Below are 10488 nucleotides of genomic sequence, written 5' to 3' on the forward strand. Positions count from 1 at the left end.
CGGGGCAGATGAGGTTGTCCGGGCTCCCGCGGATGCTCTCCTCCAGCGGAAAGAAGGGGAGCGCGCAGCACAGGGATGTGGGAAGAACCCCCCAACGACAGTGCTCTACACATAGTAAGCGCTCAATAAATACGACTGAATGAATCGTGTGGGAAGAGGGGTCGTGAGTGGTAGGATTGCCACAACTTGTCGCACATTTTGGGTGACAAGATACTGTGGCAGAGAGAGGCAGTAGGGGAAGACCCTAGAGCTCAGGTGGAAGAAGGAGAAGGTACCCGGAGCCGGAAAGCCTAGCAGCAGGGAAACCAAGCCAGCCCATAATAATTACGGTGCTTGTGAAGTGCTTACTATGTGCCAAACACTGTACTCTGCGCTGGGGTAGATACCAGATAGTCACGTTATCAGATAGAGTCCCCACCCCGTACGGTTTTGGTAGGAGGGAGGACAGGTAGGGTGCGTAGCGGATAGTGCAAGGGCCTGGGAGTCGTGAGGACCTGGGTTCTAATTGTGGCTTGGCTGCGTGTCTGCCATGTGGCCGTGGGCAAGTCACTTCGCTTGTCTGCCTCAGTTACCTCGTCTGGAAAATGGGGATTCAGACTGTAAGCTCCAGGTGGTACATGGACTCTGTCCAACCTGATTAGCTTGTATCTACCCCAGTGCTTAGTACAGTGCCCGGCACATAGGAAGCGCTTAACAAATGCCAGAAAAACGAAGAGGTATTTAATCCCCATTTAGCAGATGAGGAAACTGAAGCACAGAGATGTGAAGCGACTTGCCCGAGGTCACACGGCAGGCAGGGGGCGGAGCCGGGATTAGACCCCGGTGTTCTGACTCCCACGGCTATGCTCTTTCCACTAGATCCCACAGCTTCCCAGAGAAGCGACGTGACTCAGTGGAAAGAGCAGAGGCTTGGGAGTCAGCGGTCGTGGGTTCTAATCCGGGCTCCGCCACCTGTCAGCTGTGTGACTTTGGGCAAGTCACTTCTCTGGGCCTCAGTTACCTCATCTGTAAAATAGGGATGAAGACGGTGAGCCCCCACGTGGGACAACCTGATTACCTTGTATCTACCCCAGCTGTCAGAACAGTGCTCGGCACATGGTAAGCGCTTAACAAATACCATTATTATTATTATTATTATTATTATAATACCTCTCTCCCCCAACCAAAAAGCTACCAGGTCGTCCATCCGCTGTCCTTATACTCACCACACCATCAGGCCCCAGCTTGGCGGGCTGACTCGTTCAGGGGCTCCGGTGCCATGACAGTGAGGAGGACCGTCACCCCGTAATAATAATAATTGGGATATTTGTCAAGCGCTTACTCTATGCCAGGCAGTGTACTAAGCGCCGGGGTGGATCAGGCTGGACACAGTCCCTATCCCATTCTGGGAGCAGAGATCACAGCTTAAGCCCTGCTGTTTTTTGGCAGGACGTAGGCAGCAGTATTTGCTGAGTGCTTATAATAATGTTGGTATTTGCTAAGCGCTTACTGTGTGCAGAGCACTGTTCTAAGCGCTGGGGGAGATACAGGGTCATCAGGTTGTCCCACATGAGGCTCACAGTCTTAATCCCCATTTTCCAGATGAGGGAACTGAGGCACAGAAAAGTGAAGTGACTTGCCCACAGTCACACAGCTGACAAGCGGCAGAGCTGGGGTTCGAACTCATGACCTCTGACTCCCAAGCCTGGGCTGTTTCCACTGAGCCGTGCTGCTTCTCATATTGGGTGCGGTGCTCTGAACCAGCTCCTTAGGAACATCCAAAAGAAGTGAAAGGGAAAAGCAGCATGGTCTAGTGGAAAGAGTACAGCCTGCGAGGCTGAGGACCTGGGTTCTAATCCCGACTCCGCCACGCGTCTGCTGTGGGGCCTCGGGCAAGTCGCTTCACTTCGGAGTCAAAGGTCACGGGTTCTAATCCCAGCTCCGCCTCTCGTCAGCTGTGTGACTTGGGGCAAGTCACTTCACTTCTCTGTGCCTCAGTTCTCTCATCTGTAAAATAGGGATTAAGACTGTGAGCCCCACTTGGGACAACTTGATGACCTTGTATCTACTCCAGCGCTTAGAACAGTGCATGGCACATAGTAAGCACTTGACAAATACCATCATTATTAGTCTCTGTGCCTCAGTTACCTCATCCATATAATGGGGATTAAGACCATGAGCCCCATCTGGGACATTGACTGGGCCCATCCCAAGTAGCTTATATCTACCCCAGCGCTTAATACAGGACCTGGCACGATGCTTAATGAAGAACATTTATTTATTGTGAGCGCTTAATAACATTTTTAAAAGAGTAAAAGACACAGTTCTTGCCCTCAGGGAACTTCCTGTCTAATGGAGGAGACAAGTAGGCACAACAGGTGAAAGAGTAAGCATTAATAGTGATGATAAAAACAAGAAAAACAAAAGCTCTCCCGCATCCAAAGCCCTCCTAAAATCCTTTATCCTCCACAAGCCTTCCCCCAGTTAATTTCCTAGCATCTTATGCTTTCTAAAATGATGAACCACCTCTACCCCTTATGAACTCATTTTGTACGCATTCTCAATATGCTAGTGGATGTGATGGGAGGGGGGGTTGTACTCATAATAATAATAATGATGGTATTTGTTAAGCGCTTACTATGTGTCCACCGCTGTTCTGAGCGCTGGGATAGATACAGGGTCATAACATTGTCCCACGTGGGGCTCACAGTCTTAATCCCCATTTTACAGATGAGGGAACTGAGGCCCAGAGAAGTAAAGTGACTTGCCCAAGGTCACGCAGCAGACAAGTGGTGGAGGTGGGGTTAGAACCCAGGACCTTCTGACTCCCAGGCCCGGCTCTATCCACTACACCAAGCTTTTTTTTTTTTGACTATTTCATTAAATAATTTTACCTCCCCCAGTAAGGGTTGTAAGCTGTTTGCATGGGCAGTGAATGGGTTACATCTTAATTTTGTACTTCCCAAGCGGTTAGTAGAGCGCACCTCCCCCAGGTGGGCGCTCAGTAGATAGGACAACTTCTCTTCCTACTGGTTAGCCCCCCGAGCGCGGAGGGTGGCCGTCGGGACCGGGATGACACGAAAAGGGAGGGGTGAAGTCATCAGGCGTAGGCCTCGCTTCTTGGAGGAGTAGCTTTTTTAGGGGGGATTTGAAGGAGATGGGGTTAAGGGAGTGTGATTTGGTAAATTTGAGAAGGGAGTTCCTTGTGCTGACAGAGCTGGTACTGAGCGCTTAGTACAGTGCTCAGCACACATTACTCAATAAATACCATTGATTGATTGATAGGAAACAGTGGCGAGTTGTGAGAGGGAAACCGTTAGAACTTGGAGAAAGTAGTGAAGATTTTCTGATCCCTGATGTGTGCCCTTAGACAAGTCACTTAACTTCTCTGGGTCTCAGTTTCCTCAACTGTAAAATGGGGATTCAGTACCTGTCCTCCCTTCCTCTTAGACGGTGAGCCCCATGTGGGACAGGGACTCTGTGTGATCTGATTACTTTGTATCTATCCCAGTGCATGGCACGTAGTAAGTGCTTAAACAAACATCATTTAAAAGAGAAGCGAAACAAGCACAACCAAAAAAAAATTTGTTTTGGGGAGCAAAGAGAGGCGAGCGAGGGGAAACCGGCATTGGAAAGTTTGGGGCTGTTGGATTAGAAATAGCATCTTTCGACTGTAAGCACCTTGCAGGCAGAGAACGTGACTTTACCGTTTTCTCTCCCGAGCGCTTAGTACAGTGCCCTGCAAACAGCAAGTGTTTAATAAATGCCATTGATCGATTCGTTGATCGAGGAGCCTAAAGACGATTCCCTTTAAGAGTTAGTGATGTTCAGCCGCTCCTTGTTATCATTTCTTATTTTGCCTATTTTATTTTTTGGCTAAATATCACCAGTTCACCTGCCTCCTTTCCCCACTTGTGGACATGAGCCCCGTAGGTCAAGGGTGAGTCCGAATCGACGTCTTTGTAGCTTAGTCTCGTGATCGGCACAGAGTAAGCACATAGCAAATGTGAATAAAATAATGACAGCAGAAAAGCAGGAAGGGAACAGCAGGCGGAGAGCCCTAAATCCCCAGAAAGCGCTCAATAAATACGATCGAATGAACGAATGAAATCCAAACGGTTAGGAGTTTTGGTTTAACGCGGAGGGAAACGGGTGACTCGAAAGCTTGTTGTGGGCAGGGAACACGTCTGCTGGCTCTGTACTCTCCCGAGCGCCTAATTCCGTGGTCTGTGTGCAGTAAGCGCTCAGTAAATACAGATGATTGATGGGAGGGGTTGATGCTTCCTGAGAGACATCAGGTTTGTAGACGAGACCGTAGGAGGAAACAACTTATAATAATAATAATAATAATAATGTTGGTATTTGTTAAGCGCTTACTATGTGCAGAGCACTGTTCTAAGCGCTGGGGGAGACACGGGGGAATCAGGTTGTCCCACATGGGGCTCACAATCTTAATCCCCATTTTACAGATGAGGTAACTGAGGCCCAGAGAAGTTAAGTGACTTGCCCACAGTCACACAGCTGACAAGTAGAGACCAGTAAAAAAACAGAGGCATCGAGAAGCAGTGTGGCCTAATGGAAAAGAGACCAGGCCTGAGAGTCAGAGGATCTGGGTTCTAATCGTGGCTCACCCAATTGTGTGACCTTGGGCATGTACCCTAACTTCTCTGCGCCTCAGTTACCTCATCTGAAGAATGGGGGTTGAAACTGTGAGCCCCTTGTGGGACAGGGACTGTGCCCAACCTGATTATCTCGTGTCTTTCCCAGTGCTTGGCCCATAGTAAGCGCTTAACAAATACCATCATTATTATTATTATAGTAAGCACTTACCAAATACCATCGGAAAAGAAAAAAAGCCAGCCAGCCAGAAGGCGGTGACGGCTTGGACCAGGGTGGTGGCCGTAGGGCGGAGAGAAGCAGGAGGATCCATGAAATATTGTCGAGGGAGGACCGGCAGTGTGGGAAGTAAAACAGAGACAAGCAGCTGAGCCCGGATTAGAACCCAGCTCCTTCTGACTCCCAGAGTCGGTAGACACGTTCCGCGCCCACAGCGAGCTCTCGGTCCCTGGGCAGGGATCTTCCCCAGAGAGTGGGCGGAGAGCAAGGAGCGCAGAGAACCCGGAACAGAACTGGGAGACCGACCACCGCCCGGCACGTCGTGAAAGCGAGAGGGCTGAGAGGGAGCAGGACGAGAACCAGGAGACCAGTAGGCCGGCAGAGCCACGGTCAACGGGAGTTTCTAAAGGGAGGGAGAGGGATCTCCGCCATGTTCAAGGCCCCAGCGGCTAGCCTGCCCCACCTTTTGGAGCCAGATGGGGCTAGTAATAGAGACGAGAGGGTGGCCCTGTTTGGGTTCCTCTGTTGGCAAATTGTGTGGCTACCTCGAACCCAAAAGGGTTTCCTCTTGCCTCCGCCAGACTCCGGGATGGGCCGGAGACTTCTCTGGCCCCAGGAAATGTAATGGTGGCGTTTGTTAAGCGCTCACTATGTGCCGGGCACTGTACTAAGCTCTTGGGCGACTAGAGGCAAATCGAGTCGGACACGGTCCCGGTCCCGTGTGGGGCTCACAGTCTCAATACCCAGTTTATAGAAGGAACTGAGGCATAGAGAAGTGAAGGGACTTGCCAAGGTCCCACAGCAGACAAACGATGGGGCGGGGATTAGAACTCATGACCTTCTGACTCCCAGACAGGTACTGTGTCCGCTAGGCCATGCTGCCTCTCCAGTTGGCCTGTCCAAAAGCGAAGGAGGGATGGGAAACCGGAGTTCGGGGCCTTGCTGGGTGCCAGGCACTCCCTCCGTTTGGCGTCTGGGCCCTGGGGAATCGCAGTTTTCCAATCAGTCAATCAGGAGCCTTTGTTCAGCACCTACTCTGTGCAAAGCACTCGACTTAGCACTTGGGGAGGGTACAGAAACGTGAGGTGGTGCGATCCGTGCTCGCAAGGAGCTCGTTGTCCGCTGGAGAGACAGACGGTAAAGATAGGGCTCCAATCCTGGCTCTGTCGCTTTGCCTTCTGTGTGAACTAAGGCAAGTCCCTTGACTTCTCTGTGCCTCAGTTACCTCATCTGTAAAATGGGCATTAAATTCTCCATGTGGGACTTGGACTGTGTCCAACCTGATTAACTTGTATCTATTCCGGGCTTGTATCTATTCCGGCTCTTAGAACGGAGACGTGTGTCATAATAAACGATTAACAAATGCCGTGATTATTATCCGTTGAGGGGCAGGGAAAGGAGGCTTCTGGGAGCAAGAGTCAGGATAATAATAATACTAATAATGATTATGGTACGGTATTTTACAGAGTCTGAAGATAGAGTCCCTGTAATAGAGACTGAAAGATACATTTCTAAGGACTGCAAGGATTGGGGAAACTTAAGTGCTTATGTTTCTTGAAGGTCTGAAGTGGCAGTTAGGGGATATAAAAGGAGTATTAGGAAGGGGAGATGAGAGATTACTTGGGGAAGGCCTAGATTACTTGAGAAGCAGCACGGCCTAGTGGAAAGACCCCGGGCCTGGGAGCCGGAGGACCTGGGACCTAATTCCAGCTCCGCCTCTTGCCTGCTGTGTGACCTCGAGCAAGTCACTGAATGTCCCTGTGCCTCAGTTTCCTCAACCATAAAATGGAGACTCAGTACCTGTTCTCCCTCCCTTATAGACTGCGAGTCCTCGGGCAGGACGGGGACTGCGTCCAACGTGATTATTCTGTATCTACCTCAGCGTTTAGTTTTAAGCGTGGACTGGAGGAGGCGGGGAGACCAGCGGCAGGGTGATGGGTGAAGAGGCTGAGATAAGGCAGTCGCCCGAACTAGGGGGGTGATTGGAAGGAAAGGAAGGGGTGGGTTTTGGAAATACTGTGGCTGAAGAAGCACCTCCCTTTCCTCCAGCTCCAGCTCTCATTTTTTTCCCCCCACTTCACCCTCTGGTCCCTCTCCTTGATGCCCAGGATTCACAGCGGGCCCCCCGGCCCCCTCCGAGCCTTCGGGAAAGGAGGCTTTTGGGAGCGAGAGTCAGGATAATAGTAACGAGGATAATAACTGTGATATTCGCGAAGCGCCGGCTACGTGTCGGGCACCGTGTCAAGCGCTGGGGTGGCACGAGTAAACTGGGTCGAACGCGGTCACTGTCCCACGTGGGGCCCACGGTCTTAATCCCCATTTTCCGGATGAGGTAACTGAGGCCCGGAGATGTGAAGTGACTTGCCCAGGGTCACGGGAAGAGGGTTCCCCGAGTTGGGTGGGGCCGTGCGGCTTCTGGCTTGGACCCGATCTAATAAAGCAGCGTGGCTCAGTGGAAAGAGCCCGGGCTTGGGAGTCAGAGGTCATGGGTTCTAATCCCGGCTCCGCCGCTTGTCAGCCGTGTGACTTGGGGCGAGTCGCCTCACTTCTCTGGGCCTCAGCGACCTCGTCTGGAAAATGGGGATGAAGACTGTGAGCCCCACGTGGGACAACCTGATCACCTGGTATCCCCCCAGCGCTCAGAACAGTGCTTGGCACCTAGTAAGCGCTTAACAAATACCAACATTAGTCTTATCGATGATGATGATGATGATGATAACCGTGGCGTTTTGCCCCGCCCCCACAGACATGGCCAACCTCTCCCTGCACGACCACGACGGATCCAGCGGCGCCTCGGACCAGGACACGCTGGCCCCCCTCCCTCACCCGGGGGCCGCCCCGTGGCCCGTGGCCTTCCCGTACCAGTATCCGCCGCCCCCGCACCCCTACAACCCGCACCCGGGCTTCCCCGAGCCGGGCTACAGCTACGGCGGGGGCAGCGCGGGCAGCCAGCACAGCGAGGGTGAGTAACGGGCCCCGGCCGGTGGGGACGGGGGAGGCGCCGGGCCCGTCGGGTCCGGGCCGGGGGGCTGAGCCGGGCCCGGTGCCCTCCCCGCAGGCAGTCGGAGCAGCGGGTCGAACCGCAGCGGCAGCGACCGGCGGAAGGAGAAGGACCCGAAGGCCGGGGACTCCAAGTCGGGCGGCAGCGGCAGCGAGTCGGACCACACGACCCGCGGCGGGCTGAGGCGGGAGCGGGCCGCCCCCAGCGAGCGCTCGGCCCCCCCCAGCGAGCACAGCCACCACAGCCACCGCAGCCACCACTCGCTGGCCCACAGCCTCCGCAGCCACCACACGCACCAGTCCTACGGGCCCCCGGGGCTGCCCCCGCTCTACGGCCCGCCCGTGCTCGTGATGCCGCCCCCGCCGCCGGCCTCCATGGGCCCCCCCGGGGCGCCCCCGGGCCGCGACCTGGCCTCGGTGCCCCCGGAACTGACCGCCAGCAGACAGTCCTTCCGCATGGCCATGGGAAACCCCAGTGAGTTCTTTGTGGATGTGATGTGAGCAGGCTCTCCTCCCTCCTCCTCCTCCGCCTCCTCGTCCCCCCTCCGTCCTCCTCCTCCTCCTCCTCCTGTCCGTCGTCCTCCTCCTCCTCGCCCGTCCCGCCTCCCCACCGCCCCCCGGCTCCGGCCCCCGGGTCGGCCCGCGACCCGCGCCGCCCTCCGTGTCTCTTTTTACTCTGTCTGACGACTAAACCGAGGGAAAATAAACTGAACTAAACACAAAGGCTAACCGCTCGTGAGGAGGGAGGGGGCCCCGGGAGGGTGCTTCCGCGGAGCTGCCGCCCCCGCCCCCTAACCCGCCTCTCGCGACCCGACGTTCCTTCCTTCCCTTCCGTCCCGACTCCCGGCCGCGACCCCGGGGCCGTCCCGGCCTCCCCGGCATCCTCACTCTGGACTAGAGGTCCCTCGCCCCCTGACTCGTCCTCGCCGGGGTCCCCCCCCCGGCTCCCCGGGACAGCCGGGATCCCCTCCTTCTCCCCGGCCCGCAGCCTACACCCGTGGAGGCGGCCTCCTCTCCCCCGAGCGACCTGAGGCCAAGCCGCGGCCCCGTCCCTGCCCGCTTCGCCCGCCTCCCCGGTGGTCCTGCCCTTTCCCCTCCCTCCGACCGAACCCTTCTGGCCGGCCCCTCCGGACACCCTCTCTGGCCTCCTCGGCCCGACTCCTCCCAGGGTAGCCGCAGCAGCAGCCGCCACCCCCTCGCCCCGGCTTTCTGGGCCCGGCAGACCGCGGCCCTCCCCGCCCTCCCACCCCTCCGCCCGGCAGCCTCAGCTCCGGGATCTCTCTGCGCCCCTCTGGCCTCTTCAGAGCGGTGAGAGCCCCCGGGAAGCGTCAGGCCGCCTGTCGCCCCGGCCCGTCGCGCCTCCCGGAGTCGGAGTGGTCCCCGCCAACCCCTCGGGGCCTCCTGCCGGAGCCTGGCCCCGGAGAGCCGCCGGGCGGAGGTGCCCGGGGCCCGCCCGCCCACCTGCCTGCTGAGTAATGAGCCTGTTCTACTGGCCGCCCCTCCTCCTCTTCCCCCATCCCCACCGCCCCGCCTCCCTATTGCTCGGTCCCGTGTGCCGGTTGTCTCGCCATCCCCCTAACCTCACTAACCGGTGAGCCTCCTCTCTCTCTCCCCGTGGCCTAAATGTCTCTTTTCTTTCTCTTTTCCTCCCCAACCTCCCCTGGGCCTGGAGCAGCCAAGAATTTTGGGCTCTTTGACTTTCTGTGAGCCCCCGGCGTGGGGAGCGTGGCCCCAGAGGAGACCAGGAGCCCCCGCCGCAGCCACCACACTGGGGCCCCCTCCGTGCTCCCCGAAGATGCCCTCGGTGGCTTTCGGCAGAGTCCCCGGGGGGGGACCTCCAACTCCCACCCACCCATCCGCCTTGGAGAGAATCCACCCTTCTGACACCTCTCATCTTTCCACTTTTTCCTCAGTTCCCTTCGTTGTTCTGAGCCGAATCTCTCCTTCTTCCCTGTCTTTCTCTTTTTTTCCCCTCTCTCTCTGTCTCTGCCTTCCCCTCTCCCCCCCGCCCTCTCTCCGTCTCTCTCTCTCTTTCCCTCCTCCATCCTCCATCCGTCCCTCCCTCTCTCTCTCTCCCAGACCTCTCCTAGGCAGACTCATGTCAGGGGCAAGGCTGGTCTTTCGCTCCTGATGGCCACTTGTGGGGCTGGGCCCCTCTCTCCTGAGCCTCCTCTCCCTGTCCTCAGCCTAAGGGGCCGGTCCCTTTTACACTTTCTACATTCTTCCCCTGCCCTAACTCTGCTGTTTCTCTGCAGTCCTTGGCCCTGCCCCTCCCCATCCAGGGAAGGAGAGGATGCCAAGTCCCCGCATCCTCTGGAAAGGCACCCTCCTCTTCCCCACCGTTGCCCTGAAGCTTGTCCGCCCCAACCTAAAGGCTCTGGCCTTCTCCGGCCTCCAAGCTGGGCTCTGCTCTCAGGAAGCCCGGCCAGCCTGGGCTTGCCCCTGGTACTCCAACCCAGCTGAGAGGGAGGAGCCCCGGCCTCCTGGGGGGAAGGGTACCGAGCCCCAGCCCTCCTGCTCAGGACCCTTGGGCGCACTGAGCTTTAATGAGAGGAACGCTGGAGACACGAGACAGGATCCCCCTTACTGGTACTGGCAGGTGGGGCAAAAGGAGCCGCTTGGGGTTCCTGTCTCTCTCCCACTCCTTGGACTCTCTGCTTTGGTTCGTACCCA

At 56.4% G+C, this 10488-nt stretch overlaps 1 protein-coding gene across 2 annotated transcripts in view; it reads left to right on the forward strand.

Moving 5' to 3' along the window:
* DVL3 (dishevelled segment polarity protein 3) overlaps window positions 1-9787 on the forward strand; it is a 31770-nt gene extending 21983 nt beyond the window's left edge. For both annotated transcript variants that reach the window (XM_029061871.2, XM_029061872.2), the window contains exons 14-16: window positions 7562-7777; window positions 7874-8290; window positions 9491-9787. In XM_029061871.2, the coding sequence (XP_028917704.1) occupies window positions 7562-7777; window positions 7874-8290; window positions 9491-9522 (665 nt within the window). In that variant the 3' untranslated portion in view covers window positions 9523-9787. The remainder of the gene's footprint in view (window positions 1-7561; window positions 7778-7873; window positions 8291-9490) is intronic.
* Window positions 9788-10488: the final 701 nt, after the last annotated feature.

This window comes from Ornithorhynchus anatinus, chromosome 1 (genome assembly GCF_004115215.2).
Source record: "Ornithorhynchus anatinus isolate Pmale09 chromosome 1, mOrnAna1.pri.v4, whole genome shotgun sequence".
In the NCBI taxonomy this organism is placed as follows: Eukaryota; Metazoa; Chordata; class Mammalia; order Monotremata; family Ornithorhynchidae; genus Ornithorhynchus; species Ornithorhynchus anatinus.